The sequence below is a fragment of the Berghia stephanieae genome, chromosome 1 (genome assembly GCF_034508935.2).
Source record: "Berghia stephanieae isolate SIO BIC M18660-M18661 chromosome 1, UCSD_Bste_1.3, whole genome shotgun sequence".
NCBI classification, from domain to species: domain Eukaryota; kingdom Metazoa; phylum Mollusca; class Gastropoda; order Nudibranchia; family Aeolidiidae; genus Berghia; species Berghia stephanieae.
This window is the reverse complement of record NC_088360.1, coordinates 16,186,062-16,207,344: the sequence shown is the minus strand read 5'-3', so window position 1 is coordinate 16,207,344 and position 21,283 is coordinate 16,186,062. Positions and strand designations below refer to the sequence as shown.

The window sequence follows — 21,283 nt, the reverse complement described above, 5'->3', positions numbered from 1 at the left end:
CTGATTGCATTGTTCTCTCCTAACATTCTGTTTTGAGGTTTAGGGATTAGTGAGACATCTTGATGGTACTTCTGACATGTTTATCTGCTCATATAAATATCTTTAAATTGAGTCAGTACAATAGCCAGTATGTAGCATTAATTATTTAATTAAGAGTATATTGCCTGTAATTCAATACAATTCGTTTCAAGTATATTGTATAGGAGGTCCAATTTATAAACTATAGAAAAAACAATACGTTCTAAAAGATATTTTAGATTTATCTTTAATGACAAAAAAAGCAAACATTTGACTCAATAAATACGAATTTGAAGAATTAATTTATAATCAACAACAACAACAAAATAAAAGAGTGGTAGTCACTGTAGAATGTCCCAAATTGTAGTTGTCCATTTCAGGTGATGGCCCACTACTTTGTATAAGAAAACATTTCTATTAAAAACATCTCACTAATTCTAATATTCTTTGTCTAATAACCTACTAATTTTCAAACAAAGTAGAAAAGTGCCAGAAGACAATAGAGAATAAAAATTTTCGCGGCCATGGTGGGGTTTGAACCTGCGACCTTATTGGTACGACAACTCCGCCTGGCAGGTGAGAGCGTGGCTCTACCGTGTGAGCTATCCACGAACACAAAAATATTCGTTTCAAACCCAAAGTCATTTCTAGATCCCTCTCTCACCCACTTCTTGAGATCGCCGATTCGTTCACCACCATCGCGAAGTAATTTTGACCAGCAGTTAAGCTTAATAGCCAATATTCTCATCACAAACATATAACATAGAAACGATTGAGACATGGAGTATGCTCCGGTGTATGGGGTGAATTTTTAATTCAGAAAAGTGAGTGGAGCAGGCACTTATGTTGGTAACAACAAGATATGAAGTGAGTAGAAAAGTGCCAGAAGACAATAGAGAATAAAAATTAAAAAAAAAAAATTAAAAAAAAAAAAATAAAAAAAAAATAAAAAAAAAAATTTTTATTCTCTATTGTCTTCTGGCACTTTTCTACTCACTTCATATCTTGTTGTTACCAACATAAGTGCCTGCTCCACTCACTTTTCTGAATTAATAATTTTCAAACAAAGCAACATAATTTTAATCAAATTATCTTGCACTGGGAATCACTTGAATCAAAATTTATCTCAGTCATCAAATGTTTACAATAAAATTACATATCTTTTCTCGTGTATTTCACAAACAATTTATAAAGGCTGCTTTACAAGAGACCTTATCACACATTTGTCCACCTCATGTCATCATCAAGCAATGGAACTGTGTTTGCACTGCAGCCCTGATTTCATTGTCAGTGAATAATGCAAGATAATAAAACTCTTCGATAACCCCACCAGGACGACATTTTATAATTTAGTGTTCTATAGCTAGGCTCTCCAATCATCAGCTTAGGTTAGGGGAGTGGCGGGGTGTAGCCCTAGTGATTGGTCCACATATAGAGGGGTAAAAAACACAACTTATTTTTAAAACAAACAAAAAATAGATGGAGTCTTATGATCTTAAAAGCATTGATGAAATATTTTATTTAGATACACATTTTTTCTTTTCTTCGGTATTCATGCCCTCCCTCACATCTTCACCTAATAACCCACGCCAGTCAATATTTCGGTAATGTAACTTTTCAAATGATGTATTCCCATTTGTACGAGTAAAAATAAAAAAGAAGATTTTTAAAGGAATGTTTCAAGAAAAAAGGCAGATGATAAATAAAATTATAAGTGTCTGCAACATTCTAGTTTCATAGACACCAATATAAAGTCACTTAGCGTTTTAACACACCAGAGTTCAAAAGTAATATGATCTGTTTGTTTTAAGTTTTAAGGTATTTACAGCGATTGCAAAACATTTAGGTTATATCAGCGCCAGTAAAAAGGAAGAAAATTGGATAATAAAAACATTCTAGTGTACAATTAAAAAGACTTGAGGAAAAAGTAAGACAAAGGGGAATGGTACAAGTACAAGTAGGGAAGAGATGTAGATTCCAAGAGCATACTATCAGTGTACTTTGAGATTACCCAAAAGTCTCACCCAGACACCAGCACGAGAACCAACAAAGGGAACACACTCAAATTTTTACATATCACATGTTAAAAATAAAAAACAAAAATAACAGTACAGAACAGAGATATAATTTACAAGGAAACAATATTATCTCCCAAAACTACAACCATGCATTTAACTGTTTCTCTCCCAGCCAAAGTCTCTGGCAACAGGATCAGGACAAGATGTATATATATATATACTGTGCAACATGCGTTCGTCGAACATGCTTTCGACAAATTCACGGGTTCGACGAACACGAACAGATTCCCAAATTATGCCCTACATTGTTTAAGTAAATTTTTTCACAGCATCCACGAACTGTTTCATGGTTTTGACAAACTAAACTGGGACTTAGGGCCAAACACACTGGCCATTAAGAGAGAGAAAGAGTGTGTGTGTGTGTGTGTGTGTTTGTGTGTGGTGCATTCATGTGTGTGTCATGCGTTGTGGAATGTGATTGCTACATACATGTCACTACATAACAGCACTAATCACCGCCTAACCAGCAGAAGTAAGGATGAAAATAAATAAACATCGAACTCAACTAAAAGAAAAGGCACACTACGGATAATTGTGGACTCATATATATATATATATGGACTCATATATAACTAGGATACATCTAATATGCTTTTTATATGTTCATTATTGAGGATATATGCATACATATTTATAAAACTTGATACAATGTGCACAAGAAATATAAAGGAATAATGCGATTTAAGCTTTGGTAAGTATTCAATGGTTCTCACTAAGATCTAATACCCGTCATTCATGCCGTATGATAAAAACTTGTAAAGCATGGTGGGGAAATTCACAGAAAAAGTATAAAGCCTCTAAAGTTCATGGCAAAGGAATGAACTTTGGACATGAAAGTGGGACTGATAAAATGTATCCTTTTTTTGGCAGAAAGATTTAAATTCTTGCACGGCTCTCTGATGTAGGTTTGCAGGATGAATTAATTTTTGGTTTTCTCCCGTCGTTGTAAGGTTAACCAGATTCCCTTCTCAGCTCTGAGAACAATTTTGGAGTCTTTAAGTGGCAAGTCATGATCTGTGGCTAGTCCAACCTTGTACCTGTTTGTGAGGGAATATAATAGTTTAAGTTTTAAGTTTTTAAGGGTTTTGCGGTGCTTGCAACTGTCATTTCAGCACCAGTAAAATGTAGGAAAAAAATGGATAGAAAAAATTTGTAAAAAGTAAGGCAAAGGGGAATGGTAAAAATAGGGAACAGATGTATATTCCAAGAGCATACTATCATTGTTCATTATTTGAGATCACCTAAAAGTCTCATCCAGCCACAAGCAAGGATCCCACTACGAGGAACATACTCAAATGCTTCCATTATACATTTAAAACAACAAATATAACAATAGACAACAGAGAGATGATTTACAAGAAAAAAATCTCCCAAAACTAAAACTATACAGTTGACGGTTTCCCTCCCAGCCAAGGACTCTGGCCAGGGTCAGGACAAAACCATGTAATCTCATTCCAAGTTGGAAAACAGATATAGGGTTATTGAAGACACAATAAGTGACCTCACTGCCCACTATGAGAACCCCACCAAAAGGTAACAAAAACAAAAATAAAATGTGAAAAAGGCAACTCTAATGCATATGTGTCTATCTGTGGTGCAGTGGTTAAAATTAAATTGTGAGTGTTTATACTGAGCGACAGCTACTAAATGTGCTCAAATCCCTTTATCAGATGTCCTAAGCCAATAGCAAAACTGAACAGTTCAGGAAGAAACATGCAGCCTTTATAATACTATTATAACTTCTTTTCACTAGCAACAAGGATGGTAAAGAACAGACAGTCGTTTTACACGTTTTCGTCCAACTGTACGATGAGAAAATGTAAGTTTAAAAAAAGCCTTTTCCAAGGATTCAACTTTGTGCTTCAACAGCGGGAACTAAACCTTCAATCTTCAGGTCAAAAGTGTGTCATACCGAGAGCCACAAAGACGTAATAATTCATTCAGATTATGATCCTGGGACAAATCTCCACTTCAATGTAAAATGTAAAAGCAAAAAAAGCACACAATACACCTTAGGAAAGGCTGTTTATAAATACGAGTATTTAAAAAAAATGAAATTATGAAATCACTCTAATTTGTCTTTGTCTAAAAAATATCTGACGAGTGATTAATATAACTGACACTGACATAAAGATTTATTAGCACTCACAACGTAAAAATATAAATCGTACGAGGCAAGATTTATCTATCTTCTAAGAGCATTATAATTTTCACTCAATGTTTTATTTTCAGAGCACATAATATATAATTAAGTGATGTTGATGAAGAATTAGAATCTTTAATTATTCATTCATCATTTGCTTCCATTATTTTTCACACATGTCACCATCATCATAAATATTATACTTGCCATCATCATTGGGGGTCCCGATACCTCAGTTTGTAGAGCACACGCTTCACAATCAAAGGGACCGAGATCAATCCCAGTTGCAGCCGAGATTTTTTTCTGACCACCCTGTCCACGCAGCAGTGATTGGGTCGCTGGGTCTGTTAGATCAGGCGTACGTATTTAGCAATAGTCTAGCGTCCTATCCAACGGGTAGCAAGCAATAGCTATTGTCTGTTTCATGCAATAGAAACTGGGATAAACTCTGGCTCTATGGCGCTGAAGGACTACTACAAAATCATTGTATACATCATATTATTCATGATCATCATCACCATCATATTTAATGACCTAGAATGTCATCAAAATAAAATAATTACGCCCTTCTGCTAAACATCTTTAGATGCCATCACAAAGGCATTCCATGAGGGAGTATAGATAATACATAATACAAATTTTTAATGTCAACAGGAATCACCCTTGTTATTCAAAGTGAGCTTCATCAAGGAAAAAAAAAGAAAGTGCCTGAAGCTGGGTCACAGTGTAAATCCTCAACCACTCTGCCACCTTGCCCAGGGGTGTCACAAGCCATGAAAAAAAATAGCAGCAATTGAATTCAATGATCAGTTGACTGTACTGTCACCCACCTTCTCAAAATTCTACTGAGCAAGACTTTGTCTTCATTCAAAGCAAAGGTCTGACCAATACAGTTTCTGAAATGAAATAAAAAATACACATTTCTTCAATTTCACCGAGCTCAATTCCCTTCAAAATGCTTTATTTATTCACTAAGTAGGGTATAATTCCATTTCAGATGCACACGGCAACTGTATTCTCGCTCTCTTACTATCACTGACTGTAACCAGGCAGTCAATCACACCAGTGTCATTTGGGGTATTGAGTAATAAGTAAATATAGTTCAAGGTTGATAATCCGAATAACATGTTAGTTAGAAACGAGTGGCAGTTGGGTTGTTTGTTTCCTTTTCTTTTCTGTTACTATGACATGATTTTGAAAATGACAGAGGTAAAAGTTAAAAAGTAATTGAGAAATGGACTTGACCTAACCAGCACAGAAATTCTGCCAGCTTAAGTCTTTTAATTTTACCATTATACATGAAACCCAAAGGAAAAATATAGGGGTGGACAATAACTAACTCAGGTGTCTGAGAATAGAAAATTGAAATAGTCCTGAAGATAGAAAAAAAGTGTTTATGTGTGAAGTGTGACTGTCCAATGTTATCAAATGCCACTCACCATTATTCAGCAAGGTTATGCATGCCATGAAAATTGCCTGGGTGAATGATGAAGAGTAATATTTTTCAAAATATCAATTTTCAGCATTATTACATATTCACTTTACCAAAAAAATAGAGAAAGAAAAACAAAGCCAGTCATGACCCTTAATAATGAGAAAAATATTGGTGTAAATTCTATTTTATTAGGGGCTCAGTTGTTATGTACCTTGAACCAGCTGAGAAGGGTAAGAAAGCAAACAAATCCAAATGTTTTTTGTTCTCCAAGAGAAACCTCTCAGGACGATATTCTTCTGGGTCATCCCACACAGCAGGATTTCTGTGCAGTAGGTATAGACCAATGTTGATGATGGTGCCTGCAGGTATTGTGTGACCATTTAGCTCCATATCTTTATCCAGCTGTCTTTGGATGAAAGGTACAGGAGGATACAGTCGCATGGTTTCCTTCACACAGAGGGCCAAAGTCTTCAGCTCTGGCAAGTCAGACCTGAATTACAATTTTTTTAAAAACATGATCAAGAAGTGGAATGGTAAAATCTTGTTTTAAAATATAAAGCTATTGATTTTAAAAGTATTAAAACCTTAACTAATACAGATATCCTTTTCATGTTGTAAACAATAAAAATATTAATTTATTTTTAGCTTAAGTCAGTAATTGTTTGGCTAAGTGACTCAGCAGTAAGGTATCTCGTCTTGTTACAAAAGGCAAACAATGTCAGTGGTGAGATGGGTGACAGTGATCGTAAAAAAAATTCTGGTCATGACATTGGGTAAGACACTTGACACACATTACCCACTCGACTCAGGGGTAAATGAGTACCTGATTATGAGACAGTGACGGATAATGTAAGAGATTTAGTCAAAAAGGAAAAAGGTGAGTGTACTGCATGAAATGGAAATATGCTGCTGTGCAAAAAGTCAATGTTGCACCGCACACAGCTGTACTTATTTCCCAGACCTACAGGCCACAAGCCAAGTGTCATACCTCTAGACTATAAAGCAGTGCAAAAATATTAGAGATCAGCCAAGATTGTGTATTAAAACCCACCATTTGATTTCATCACTTTCTCTTCCGTCTAAAATGGCATCAACTTCCTCTTGAATTTGTTCTTGGTATTCTGGATATTTAGCCAATGTGTAAAGATTCCATGGAATGGAGGAAGCTGTTGTGTCATGACCTGAAATATAAGAATAAGGAGAAACAAAGTATATACATGTGTATATTCAATACCATGGTAATACACATGTCAATGGTGTTTTATATATTAATGAAAAGAAAAACAACAATGTCGAAAAATCAATGATCATGCAACCAGCGCATCTTTTTGCTATACCGTTGAACACATTTAAGTTGTTTTCTTAAGTAGTTGGTGTCATGAGACACTAGTGATGTATAAAGCTTTGACAGCATGCCAGTCAGTGGGGAAAAAAAACACACACAAAAAACAAACAAACATACACTGGAATTGATATAAAAAGACTGAACCTTAAAATGGCGAAATTTGATAGGAAAAATTGCTTGATAAGAAAAATAGGCACTGAAACAAAACAGAAATTCAAGCTGCCAACACTATTATGGAACCACTGCATCAGACTGAGTCAGTGAACTGCAGTCAAAATCAATTGCATCTGACATATGAGAAGATGTTTCTCATGAAATAATGTCCATTTGTACATCTCTCATGATTAGGTTGAATATCAACGCCATTTCACCTGCAAACATAAAAGTGTCCACTTCATTTCGGATCTCCTGATTGGTCATTGTCTTTCCATCTTCATCCTTCGCTGTCAAAAGGATGTCGATGAAATCCAGACGTCTAGTTTTGGGGATGCCATCTTTTCCCTGTAAGGGGTAAATAAAGATGGCAAAATTTTATCTTTAAAAATGAAAAAGAATGTACATCTGTTCTTCTTCCTCTCCTCTTTCTTCATCAATAAACTACAGTGCAACCTCTGGACAACGACACCCCTGAATAACGACAGTCCCTGATCAGATTTTTTTTGCTATTTATTATCACAATAAAACCCCCAAAATTACAACATAATTTTAGTAAAACCCCTGTTTAGTGACACAGTTGACACCAAAGCTTGATACAAAAAAAATCTTGCATAGGATGTGTCTTAATGTAGGCACTGGCCTGTATACCTTATCGTTATATTCACGGGTCTCACCACATCCCTTTTTCCGCCATTTTAAAACCTCAGAATAATGACAACCCTGGATATCGACCCAAGTTTCCAGTCCCAGGCAATTTCGTTATCAAGGGATTACGCTGCAGCAGAATACTGTGAGTGGCTATTGATATAATATGCAAAACGAATTAAATAAACAAATAAATAAATATAAAGATGAATAAATGAATGAATGTAAAGAGGTTTCGCAAATGGAGAAAATCTGTAATAAAATATTTGTTCTGGACAGTAGAGCATTCTCAGTTGCTGAGAAAAAAAAAAGTCCAAAAAATTCAAAATTCCAATACTCTTCAACAGTCGTAACGTCACTTCCTTCCTAATGACGCATGGTAACTTAGTAACACTGGCTCTAAACTATCGGAACAATGGCGGACTCCCGTATGCAATATTTCTCCAGCGAGCATAAAGGGTATCCAGAGGAAAAAAACACATACATTTGATCATGTTTTGACTTTTACACATTCTGATCATAAGACATATGAAAAGTTCTAGCCAGCATGAAAAATAAAAAGTAATGATTTCTTTGTTTGGAACCAAGATGGCCACCATTGCCGGGCAGCGTGACACCAGACTATATAATCATATTTTCATGATAACAGAATACACTGGCCTCCCAGTGGCATTAATTTTGTTTTAATCTGTGACAGACATACCTGGTATGTGGCATTGTTATCAGTTGTTGTTTAAAGGCATTAGAGGGCTATTTTTAAGTTGAACATTGGTCACTGGGACTTGTAAAACAACGCTCTTCTAGAAATTTCTGATTTACCACTATTTGTGTTAGCTTAAAACTACAAAAACCAATGATTCAAAATCTAAGAATGCATAATTAGAAATTTGATACTTTTTGCCATTTTAAAAAACTGAGCGGCAGTAGAAAAAAAAATCATAGGTATAAAACTAATAGAGTTGAAATTCTGATGCTGGTATCAATCGAAAGAACACTACAGATTGCCTACCAAACAATAGTGGCTATTTTAATTATTTTTTTCAATCTGATATGATAATTTTTTAAATACTAAAAGTCCTCATCTGTACACTATTTTCTTTCGTTGGAAATATAAATATATCATCATCATCCAAAAAGCCCCAAAAAATACAATTAATAATTCTAAGCTCTCTTATTGCAATTTTGATCCTATAACCAATTAACTTTCAGGTTTGTTTTTACTGGCAAAAACAGCCTAGAGAAGCCACTGTTGTTGTCATTCATTATCATATCAAAACTTACAATTCAAACATTGAAATATGTAAGAGAATAAATAAATTCCATTTTGGTTAATTTGAAATAAAAACAAGTTCTGTACTGACCAAACTTGCTTTCCTTTTCTCGATGACGTCTTCAGCAAATTTATGTACATAATTGCAGTGACTGTAGAATTTTTTACCCAAGGTAGTCCTTCTAAATATCCAATCTGGCCATAACCATGGTCGCCTGACATTAAAAAAAAAATAAAATAAAATCCATAAATAAAATAACTTTTTTTAAAAATGAATAAAATAGGCCCTTCAGATTCATAAGGTCTATTAAACCACATTTATTCCAATCTCTGCAGCTTAAAACAGATAAAAATTGCTTTTACCCTTGAATAGAATTCTACACTAGACCTACGACACACAGCTACCCATTCATGACTGGGTGGACAAAAGGGAAGAAAATACCTCGACTGACTTCGCACTAATTCCAGTTCCTTTGCTTAAGAGGCATACTCTATTAATTGAGCTATCAAACATTATAAAAATAAACATAATAGATGAAAAAGATAATCAAAGAATAAAATTTGTAAGAATAAATGTTTCAGACTCAATGCTAAAAAAAAATTAATTAAAAATGTTAATACAACAGATAAAGTCTGAAGAGATGAGTGTTTTCCTATTCTGCACAAGACAAAGTAGTCACCATCACACCAACCAATTTACGGAGTTCACATTTGCTTTGGATTTCTTTATTACTTCAATGTTTTTTATAAGTAGCCATTTTTTAATCATCAAATCCATTCATAAATGGCTAAATGTCTTGTGATTTGTCTTAAATTGAAATTCTATAAAGACTTGACCTTGAGCATAAATTGACTCCAGATCGAAAACCTCTCCATCTGTTTGTACCTGTGAAACAAACATCTCTCTGTAGCAAGATTTGATATTACTTTCACAGACTTGACAACTAAGAATTATTTCATTAATAGTTTTGAAAAAAAAAAAGTAATACTTTTAATTCAAAAGGCATGATTCAAAGCTTAATTACAAATAAATGCCATAATTCTGAGATTTAATTAGTCTAGCAATTGGCAAAAGGACCTGAATATTCAAGACACGTCCTGGATCGACAAAATGCCTAATTCCTCCACAATGGAACCAAAATAAGTCAAAATACATATGCCACTTTTTACTCAGTTTCGGGCATTCTTGTAAAATTCATTCAATTTTCTTATTTTAGACAAAATTTCCCATTTAAAAACAAAATGTTATGCTTATTCGTTATCATAATAGAGTAAAACCAAATATTAATAGTAATGAAAGAAATCATAAAAATTGATTCATCTTATAGAAAGCACATAATAAATAGACAAATGTCGGCATCCATTACGACTTAACTACAGGATTTAGAAAGGGGTCACGATAACTCATTTGGTAAAGCACTTGCTTCACATGAAATGGGACCAAGATCAAACACGGTAGCAGTTGAGATCTTTTTCTGACCCCCCTGTCCACCAGCAATGAATGGGCAGTTGGATCTGTTAAATCTGGTGGAAAGTACTTGTGGTAGTGTCCCATCCAAAGGGTAGCAAGCAATTGCTATTGTCCGTTTCATGTTATAAAAACCAGGATAAACTCCAGCTCCTTGGGTATGAGTGGTACACTTACTACTTTAAAATTTAAGGTAATGAAAATAAAGTTTCAAGAAGCTAACCTGAATCTCTCAGACAGAATATCAAGTAATTCTCCAACTGCTGTGGCATACGGGTGACTAGGAGAATAAGAAAGAAAAAAAAAAAGATGTATTTATACATTAATCACAGTTTTCAAAATCTGACATTTCGTCTTCAATAGAAAATATGGTATAGACTAAAAGGACATTATGTGGCTAGTCAGATTTGCAGTCACTTTCCTTTAGGTAAGTTTGGTAAGCAACAGCTTCCTGTTACGAAACATAAAAAGACACTGTACAACGCTAAATGTTCATTTAAGAGATTCAACTTTTTACGGAGCCTTTACTACACCAAACAAAGCTACTACTACTACAAACTTTCTTGTAAACAGGTCTTGAAAAAAAAACACTTTGTAAAAGAAAAAGTAAGGCCATTTTGTGTTGATATTTATTTTGTATCTTGTTTTTTAATCAAATGTTTTCCTGTCAGTAAGTATAATATTTAATGAAGGGTTTGCAAGCTGCTCTCATAATAATAATAATAATAATAATAATAATAATAATAATAATAATAATAATAATAATAATAATAATAATATAATAATAATAATAATAATAATTATAACATTTATAAAACACCAATCTTCACCAAAGGTTTCACAATGCAAAGTGTGTAAATAATAAAACAACCAATTATCATTACCAACTTACCCAGTTCCCTGTATATCTGCTTCGTAACCTAGGGCACATTTCAGTATGACCTCAAGAGTACACAGTGTAATCATTGGGTAGACGTCAAAACTCTCCCCTGTTTCTGCCAGTTTATCAAACTTTTTCTGATTAAAAAAAATAAAAGAAAAAAATTGAGCATGTTCACAGGAAATTGCACTACATAAAAGCTCAATTTTTGGGAAGTACTTATTCTTTAAATTCTTGAACATCAGTATTATTAAACTTCCCAAATAATCTATCACAATATATTTTAATTTTTCAAATTGCTTGAAATGTTTTTTTTGTTACTGATTAGAATATCACGGGTAAGGTCAATGATGACAAAGTCACAATAACTGCGTCCTTAGAGAAATGCTAGGTCAAACAAAATAATAATTCCCTGACCCAAACTACAACATGCAATTAATGATTCGTTGTAAAGCAATTATAACTTGTTATTGAAGGTAAACTGAAGAGGGAAAAAAAATGTCTCTCTATTTTATGCACAATTTCCCTTTTTAAAAAAAGAGGGGAAAAATGGCTTATTTTAAAAAATGTAATTCCATGGCTTTAATTTGCATGGTATGAGAGCTTTTTTCCAATAGGATGTTATATACACAATTAGCAAGAAATTGCATACAGTATAAATTTGTAAAACAATCTCCACAAGAAAAACCAAACTCACAAAAAGGTTGTCAGCCCCTTCATTGTAGACCTGGACATAATCTTTCAGGATGTCAAAATGGAAGGCTGGAGTGAGCAGACGACGAGAACGGGCCCATCTTTCACCATTTGTAACAATGAGGCCATCCCCTATCCAGTTGCTAACCATGGCATAGGCACTGCCTAAACCACGAGACTTCAGGGCTATTGACAAAAGATAAATATTATTTCATGGTAGCTTAATAAGAGATGCTTAAGGCAATGAGGTGATAGTCTTTTATTAAAGGCAAAGCTAGGGATTTAAAAATTAAATCTCAATTAGTCTGAATTTCAGATCAAATACAGAGAGAAACGATTTTCAGCTAAGTGAACAAAATATGCCTTTGCACAAAAACTATTGCAGATAAATCAATTATTTTTTTAAATGAAAAAAGCATACATATGGTGATTTTGTTGCGAAATGATGTACAGTGGGGTGTTCCAATTCGAACTCCCAAATTGGCTCTCTCAGCTCATTGGTCACATTCTGAGATTAATTGTGAAAATAACTGTTGCATATGTTGCAAACACCATTCATCTAAAGGCCATGCTAAGAGACATTTTCTACATTTCCTTATGTGGGAATTACAATAATCCCCTAGTTTAAAATTCATGATACCATTGTAGCTTGGTGGCTCAGTGGTATGGTGTCTCGGCTTGTCTCAAAATTCAGGTGATGTTAAACTAGGTCAATGGCAATGGCTGGATGGCTGATATGTTTGTGGAGAATTTTGTTCCTGAAGTTGTGTTCTTGAGTAAGGCACTCAACAAACATTATCCCAATGAGTACCTGGCTATAAGTAGTGACTGATATTGTAAGCGTGTTAGAACAAAAAGGATGCTTAACATGTGACTGCTACTATATGAAATGAAAATATGGTTCCATATGGCCTGAAACATTGAGAAGTGCATTGATCATGGTAAATCCTTGGAAATGTGCTATATAAATGTTCATATTTATTTATTTATTTTTAACGAAGGGTTGATTTTTCTGTGAGTAGCCAAGTTTTACGTCTTTAAAGAAGTCTCAGATTCAAGAACTTCTGACATTCATTTTAATTGATCGATAAGTTTTCTAGTTAAAATTAAAACAGGGCCTTTTTCAGTGAACAGTAGAATTGCAATACCTGTAGACTGTAGAATTTTCTTGATCATCTCAGGATGGTAAATCGATACGTATGGAGTAAACGGTCCAAACCAGATCCTGTGGAATTTCATGTTGAATGATTTCATCATCCTGACACCAAAATCCAGTCTTGCCTCTGGAGTTTTAGGAAGCTGTTTGTTTGAGAAATAGGAATAAAAACTGAAGAGTTGTATCAGCTATTTTCACTTAATTTTATATTTTAAAGAGAATATAGACGTCTATATTTATCTATGCGGTAAAGTGGTAAATTCATGGATGCAATTAGGTTGGGCCAAGAAAAAGCCTGAAATTCATTTTCAACAAATCCAAAAAGCCTGAAACTTATTGTGAAATGTGACCTGCTGTCTCAAAACAGTATTTGGTCAGGGTGATCTAGATGCCACAAATAAATTTAAATAAATTTCAAAAAGCTGGAAATCCGGATTAAAGTGGAAATCTTGCACCTATGTATATTGCATAATTAATCTAATTTTGACAGGTTATCATTAATTCTTGAAAGAAATTATTAAATCAAGGTTTCTAGTAATATCGCAAATAATTTATATACAATAATAGCCAAAGCAGAATTATGTGATATAATCATCATTAATAAGATGTGAGATCATTATTACAATAAGTTTACTGTGATCACTCATTCATTCATTTCATTATCGTCTTGGTGCTTCAGCTGCACATAAGACCAACATAGTAATAATAAATGGCATTTATATAGCACTTCACCCCATTAACACAGGCTCTAAGCGCTTCGGTCTCCAACCATCACAATCTGCTGCCATCATTGACATCTGTACCCACTTCCACTTCTGGGCCTTCATTTCACACTACAGGGTCCTTTCCACGTCCCCAAGAGTCTCCCTCTCCTCTGTGTTCCCTGTGGGGTCCATCTGAGGGCAACCCTTGGTATGGCATCATGGTTGTTTATGTTTTTATTTGTTTTTAAGGGTTTTACAGCACTTGCAACACATTTAAGTCATATCAGCGGCAGTAAAAAGGAACAAAATGGGAGGGTAAAAAGTTCCAGAATTACAATTACGGCACTCAAGAAAAGGTAAGACAAAGGGAATTGGGTCAAATAGGAAACTGATGTAGATTCCAAAAGCACACTATCAAATTACTTAGTTTGAGACCACCTAAAAGTCTCATCCAGACACAAGCACAGGTCCCCACAAAGAGGATTTTACTCAAATCTTTTACAAATCATAAAATATATAATATGTAAACAAAACATAATACAGTGCATGACAGAGAGATGATTTACAAGACAAAAAATATTATCTCCCAAAACTCTAACTATACATTTGACTGTTTCCCTCCCAGCTAGGGTATCCAGCCAGGGTCAGGACAAAACCAAGTAATCCCATCCCAAGACAAAGACAGAAAGCAAGTTGGAAAACAGATGTAGGGGGATACAAGACATAGTAAGTACCTCCTTGCCACTATGGGAGGTCAGGAACCCCACCCAGGGCATCATGGCTCATCCAGAGGACATGGCCGTCCACCTCCATCTTCTCTTCATACGAAGAGATACAGGCTTTAGCCCTGTTCTCTTCATCAAGTTGTTGTTTGAAATAGTCTTTGGCCAGAATATCCTCAGTATCTTCCTTAAGCATTTGTTTTGGAACGTGTCAAGCTTTTTACAGAGGCCCTTTGTCAACTTCCATGTTTCAGCAGCTGTGATCACTGCATTTAATTAGCAGCAGTGATCACTGAAGCCATTAAACTAGACGCAAATACTGTTAATTAAACAAATTATTGAACAAATGGCAACTCTGATCTTTACAATTAAATTGTCAACAGTAAGCCTTCAGAGCAATTGGGCCAAAAGAGCTACAATTTATTTTGTTTACTGAAACATTTAATAGACAGTAACAATTTTTTACTATCATTTGGAAAGGTTGCTGGTCTTTCACAAAGTACTTTGGGTTTCCATATAGCTCAGTTGGTAGAGCACTCGCAAAGGCACTGAGATCAATCTTGAGTGAAGTAGAGTTTTTTTTTCTGACCCTCCTGTCCACCCAGCAGTGATTGGGTAGCTGGGTCTGTTAGATCTGGCAGAAAGTAACCTTGCGATAGACAAGCGTCGTATCAAGTTATTGGTATTGTCCATTTCATGCTATAGAAACCGGGATAAATTCTGACTCCATGGTCCTTATGGCTCTGAAGGACTACTACACTTTTATTTTAAAGTACTTTCCTTTAAATCTAATAGATTCAGCTACCTAATCACTGCTGGATGTGCAGAAGGATCGAAGGCAACTTCAAACCATAAAGGATAGAAAAAAAAATTCCTTAAAATCACAAAGCTTTAAGTAAAAAAGATATGGTATATATATATATATATTTAGCACGTTTGACAGACAACAAGCCACTTTCATTTTTTTTTTTTTACAAGAAATAAACTTGAGCTTTTGTATAGCGCAATATCCACTAAATGTGCTCAAAGCGCTTTACAAAGGGTCACTGGCCAACAGCGGTGGCCAGGTACTCATTTTAAACCTGATTACATTAAGAGAATGTAAGTAAAGAGCCTTTTCCAATGACTCAATTATGCGCCTAGCAAGCTCGAACCCAAGAACTTCCAATCCAAAAGTGAGTGTCATACCACTAGACCACATAGCCGCACAAATATTAGAAGTGCAGTCAATTTTTTAAAATAGCAATCAAAATAACCCTGAGTACAGTGAGAGATGTAAGTAAAGAGCCTTTCCAAGGACTCAACTATGCGCCAAGCAAGGCTCGAACCCAAGAACTTCCAATCCAAAAGTGAGTGTCATACCACTAGACCACATAGCCGCACAAATATTAGAAGTGCAGTTAATTTTTTAAAACAGCAATAAAAAATAAACCAGCTAGTTTGAAAATGTAAGAAAAAAATTATTCAGTCGACCACAATGCCACCTGTATCATTATACATTTTGCTCTTACATGTTGAAGGTTTCCATAGACGATAGAGAAGTCTTTGCTTCCTGGCAAACCTTGAAAGTATTTAAATCGTCTGTAAAATTTAGAGAGTTGCATCAATAACAATCCAACAAGACTCAGCAATGCTAAGCTGATGACAGGTGATAACCACACACTTCCTTCCATCGTCATTCTGTCACGAGGACTCTATCCATGAAGAAATTACCAACAAAATATCTGCAATGACAATGATTTTTGTTCCAACTATTATCAATAATAATATAATAATAATAATAATAATAAAATAATAATAATAATAATAATAATAATAATAATAATAATAATAATAATAATAATAATAATAATAATAATCATCATCATCATCATCATCACCACCACCACGATTATTATTATTATTATTATTATTATTATTAGTAGTAGTAGTAGTAGTAGTAGTAGTAGTAGTAGTAGTAGTAGTAGTAGTAGTAGTAGTAGTAGTAGTAGTAGTAGTAGTAGTAGTAGTATAGTAGTAGGCTTGGAGAAACAGTGTGTTACTCAAAACGCACAGATGGTCAAGACCAAGAGGAAGTTGGTATTTTATGGATAAGTAAGCCAGACGAAGCTTAATGTGATGGGAACCAGTCAACTCAAGAATTATTGGAGCAAGATATTTCTCCAAACATTCCAAAACTACCATTATACAGTGTTATGCCCCAACAGAACAGGCAACAGATGAAGAGATGAAGAGAAAGGCGGATTCTACAGTAGTCTCCAAACACAAAATTGCAATTGGATTCAACAGTCTGATGTCACATTGCCCAGCAACGGCGGCCATCGTGGTTCTAACCAAAGAAAATCGGTAATTTTTATTCTTCATGCTGGCTAGAACTTTTCATATGTCTTGTGATCAGAATGTGTAAAAGTCAAAACATGATCAGATTTATAATGTTTTTTTCCTCTGGATACGCTTTTATGCTTGTGGGAGAACTATTTCATAAGGGCATCCGCCATTTTTCCGATAGTTTAGAGCCAGTTACTAAGTTACCATGCGTCATTACGAGGGAAGTGACGTTATGACTGTTGAAGCGTATACCTCATGCCATGATATGTTGATCCTCGTGGGAGACTTTAATGCTAAAGTTGGGACTGACAACAAAGGCAATGAGAGATGCATGGAAAAGGAGGGAGTCGGAAAAAGATACAAAAACGGACAACGGTTCAATGACATGTGCCTTGAAAATGGTCTTGTTATAGACGGAACTGTGATTCAACACAAGAATAAACACAAGATGACCTGGATCTCACCTGAAAGAAAAACAAGAAATCAGATCGACCACATTGCCATCAACCTGAAATGGAGGAGCTCCATAAAAGACGTCAAAGCCAATCGAGGGGCATATGCAAGCAGTAACTACTTCCTACTACTTTGCAGAATACAGTTGAAGCTGAAAAGAACACAGAAAAAAATCAAATGAACAATTATTTGACACAGGTAAGCTGAGAGACGCTATTGTGAGGAGCGAATACAGCATCAATCTATACAACAAATACCAAATCCTGGACAGTATACCTGCAGATGATATCAATGACCTTTGCAGCAGTGTAAAGGAGATGACATTGGACACTAGCAAATCAGTTTTGGGATACAAAAGAAAAGAAAGAATGGATTTCTGACAACACATGGCAACTCATTGAGGAAAGAAAGATAGCAAAAACTTAATAAGGTGGGAGGAATGAAGATGATAGAAAAGCAGCCTCGGATAGGTACAGAGGGAAAAACAAGGAAGTTATAAAGAATGCTCACAAAGATAAGAGACAACACATGGAAAGCCTATTTGCAGAGGCACAAGACGCAGCACAAAGAGGAGATATTTACAATGTGTATAAAATAACGAAAACACTCACTGGAGGATCTAGCACAAAAACCACGACTGTGGGGACTAAATTGGGAAGATGCTCATGAATACGGAAGATCAGCTGAAGAGGTGGGAGGAGCACTTTCAGGATATACTGAACAGACCCGATCCACAGGAGGAGGCAATAATAGAAGACATGGGATTTTCCATTGAAATGAAACATAGCCGCATCATCTGCCAAGAAATAGAGACAGCCATCAAACAGACAAAAGGGAGCAGGGCAGCTGGTGAAGATAGAATTATTGCAGATATGTTGAAGGCAGATCCAAGAACAAGTGCCAAGATCTTTGAAAAATTGTTCAATAAAGTATGGGAAGAAGAGAGAGTTCCTGAAGCATGGAATAAAAGAGGCATCATTGTGAAAGGTGACCTTTCGGAATGTGGAAATTGGAGAAGGATCAATTTACTCTCTGTCCCTATTAAAGTATTTTGCAGAGTCCTTTTACAACATCTGAAACACGGCATTGGCAGAATTCTCAGGGAGGAGCAGGCAGGTTTTAGAAGTGGAAGAGGATGCACTGACCAGATTTTTGTCTTGAGAACAATTGTCGGACAATCAATATAGTGGAATTCTTCCTTGTATTTGAGTTATATAGATTTTCAGAAAGCATTTGACACTATTCATCATCTACAATTTTGAAAATACTAACAGCTTATGGATTTCCAAAGAAAGTCATTAGCATACTGAAGAATATGTACAAAGACAACCAGTGCTCTGAACGCCATGACTGACAACAAAGTGAATGGTTTCATGTACAGACAGGAGTCAGGCAAGGATGTGTTATCTCTCCTACAATCTCTCTTGCTGTTTTTGATTGGGTGATGAGGACAATGACCAATGGCCATGCAAGAGGACTGGTTTGGGGATTGATGATGAGACTTGAAGATTGCGACTTCGCAGAAGACATCACACTTCTGTCGCATACCCAGAAGGACATCCAAGAAAAAACATCAAGAGTGGATAAGATATCAAAAAGTGTAGGTCTTAAAATCCATCCAGGCAAAACAAAAGTCATGAAAGTACAGACAAAGAGCAAACAAATAGTCCAAATCCAAGGCACAGATCTGGAAGAGGTGGAACACTTTAAGAGGCATTATATCTCAGCTGATAGCAACATTGAAAAAGAAGTTAGTACTAGAATAAGACTCGCAGCTTGCTTTTTTAATGAGCTCAGGAATATTTGGAAATACACATCCTTGCATATCAACACCAAAATAATGATCTACCAATCCAACGTCCGCTCTGTTCTCCTATATGCAGCAGAAACAGAGAATTAACAAGATTGAGAGTCACCTCAAGAGGGTTTGAACGAAGATGCCTCTGCAGAATCCTGAAACTTGGTTGGCAACAGCATATTACCAATGAAGAAATCTCAAGGCAAATAAGATTGAAAAACATTGTGGATGTGCACAGACGATGAAAATGCCTGGGTCACGTTCTTCGAATGAAAAAGTTCAGACTGCCTCACACAGCACTAAGATGGTCCCCATCGGGAAAGAGAAAGAGAGGCAGACCATTGGGCACCTATTTCATTGTTCTATTGAACGCTGCCATTACAATAATACATCATTCATGTAAGAGTGTGGCTATTAAAAGAACGGAAAGAAGCAATTATCATACTGACACAACGTTAGCACCAAACTATAGAGTGCAGTGCAACTTTGTGTCACATCAACCGCTCAAAATAGCCAACGATCTATTACGATCGACGTGTACATTACGCAGGTATACATCAGAATACACTTACTTAAGGGTAGCTTAACATTGTTGTTATTGTGTAATGGACAATACATATTTTGTGTCATTTTTTGAGATTTCCATTACAACCATGAGCCCATAATATTAAATTGGATTATCTACAGACCTCGATTTCAAACATTAAAATAGGTACTTTGGTAAACGTCCGTTTGGCACTCCAGCAGTGAGCTGATAAATGGCCTAGTGGTTGTAACCTGATTTTTTTTTACTTTTGAGTGATGGGTCTCAAAAAATGTTCCACAGATTTTTTTTGTTTATGAATGAATTCTAATGAATTGTCTTATTTTCTTCAGGAGGAATTACCCTGTTGTTTGGTGTTGTTTATGTTTAAATCAATGCCAATTTGGTATATATATCATTTGTTCGTAGATAAAATAGGTATAATTTAGCTTTGGATAATTAAAAAATAAGAAATTTGTAAATTAAATTCCAATGAGGGCACATGATTTAACAGCTTAAATCTTTAATAATATTAAATTCAGGGCAAAGTTGTAATCCGCATTCCTGAAATTCGTTCCAGCAAAATCCTTACTCAAATCCTATCGGCCATTTTAGGCCAGTTTTGAAATCCAAATGGTGGTTACTACCGTAGGAGATGCAACAGTTTCAGGTCACAAAGTCCGTCAGTAAATAACAAAGGCAAATAGAAGGACATTTTTCAAACTTTAAACTAAAATAACTTTACTTCTGTTCATCTGATATTCACAATGGTAGATCTATGATCATTAGAATCGTGTTGAAAAGCACTTTATAAATAGGTATAATGATAAACATATACGTTTCATTGAGCTCATCCCAAAGTGAATTTTTTTTTTCTCCAAAGTACCTAATTAAAAAATTAAACCCTAGACTTTTAAAAAAGTTTGAATTCAAAGATGCATTGCTTCTTTTAAAATAAATAAAATCTAAAACAAGCCTAACTTGTCTTGTCCAGCAGCATGGATGAAAATGAAATGTCAACACGGATGATCGATGCGATTTACAAATGTATAAACCAATTCAATATCAATAATACTGTCGTCGATGTATTTTTACCATGACGTAACCACAAAACTGTCACAGTACTGGGCAGGCACTGTTCGCGGGTTGATGTCCCTGACAAGGAAGCGGCTATCTCTTTTATGTTTACATTGGAGATTGGCCAGATAATATTATGTTTCGTAGCAGCTGTGATGAATCCCGGATAACTCGAATACAAGCAGCGGATCGAAGGTGTCGACAATTTACTTCCCAGATCAAATGTATTCATCAATACATGAAGACAGCCTGAATTATTCGGTACTTCCACAAACTCGGGGACCCAAATAATTTTGGGGGTTTGGAAGTGGAAGGGGGGAAACTTTAAAAAAAAATTAAAAATTCTAGTAGGGGGTTTGGGAGGGGAGAGACTTTTAAAAAAAAAAAGTTT

The 21,283-nt window shown here is 35.2% G+C and overlaps 1 protein-coding gene across 5 annotated transcripts in view; it reads right to left on the bottom strand.

Moving 5' to 3' along the window:
- Window positions 1-247: 247 nt before the first annotated feature.
- The window catches only part of LOC144968928 (leukotriene-B4 omega-hydroxylase 3-like), a 27,784-nt gene continuing 6,748 nt past the window's right edge, over window positions 248-21,283 (bottom strand). For 2 of the 5 annotated variants that reach the window (XM_078907814.1, XM_078907829.1), the window contains exons 2-12: window positions 16,225-16,437; window positions 13,280-13,430; window positions 12,136-12,317; window positions 11,451-11,575; window positions 10,782-10,838; window positions 9,182-9,305; window positions 7,391-7,520; window positions 6,726-6,855; window positions 5,886-6,164; window positions 5,070-5,135; window positions 248-3,133 (exon numbers count right to left, since the gene is read on the bottom strand). In XM_078907814.1, the coding sequence (XP_078763940.1) occupies window positions 3,016-3,133; window positions 5,070-5,135; window positions 5,886-6,164; window positions 6,726-6,855; window positions 7,391-7,520; window positions 9,182-9,305; window positions 10,782-10,838; window positions 11,451-11,575; window positions 12,136-12,317; window positions 13,280-13,430; window positions 16,225-16,392 (1,530 nt within the window). In that variant the 5' untranslated portion in view covers window positions 16,393-16,437 and the 3' untranslated portion in view covers window positions 248-3,015. Of the gene's footprint in view, window positions 3,134-5,069; window positions 5,136-5,885; window positions 6,165-6,725; window positions 6,856-7,390; window positions 7,521-9,181; window positions 9,306-10,781; window positions 10,839-11,450; window positions 11,576-12,135; window positions 12,318-13,279; window positions 13,431-16,224; window positions 16,438-17,505; window positions 17,646-20,796; window positions 21,222-21,283 lie in introns of those variants that run through there. The other 3 variants (XM_078907805.1, XM_078907795.1, XM_078907822.1) reach the window with 3 other exon arrangements.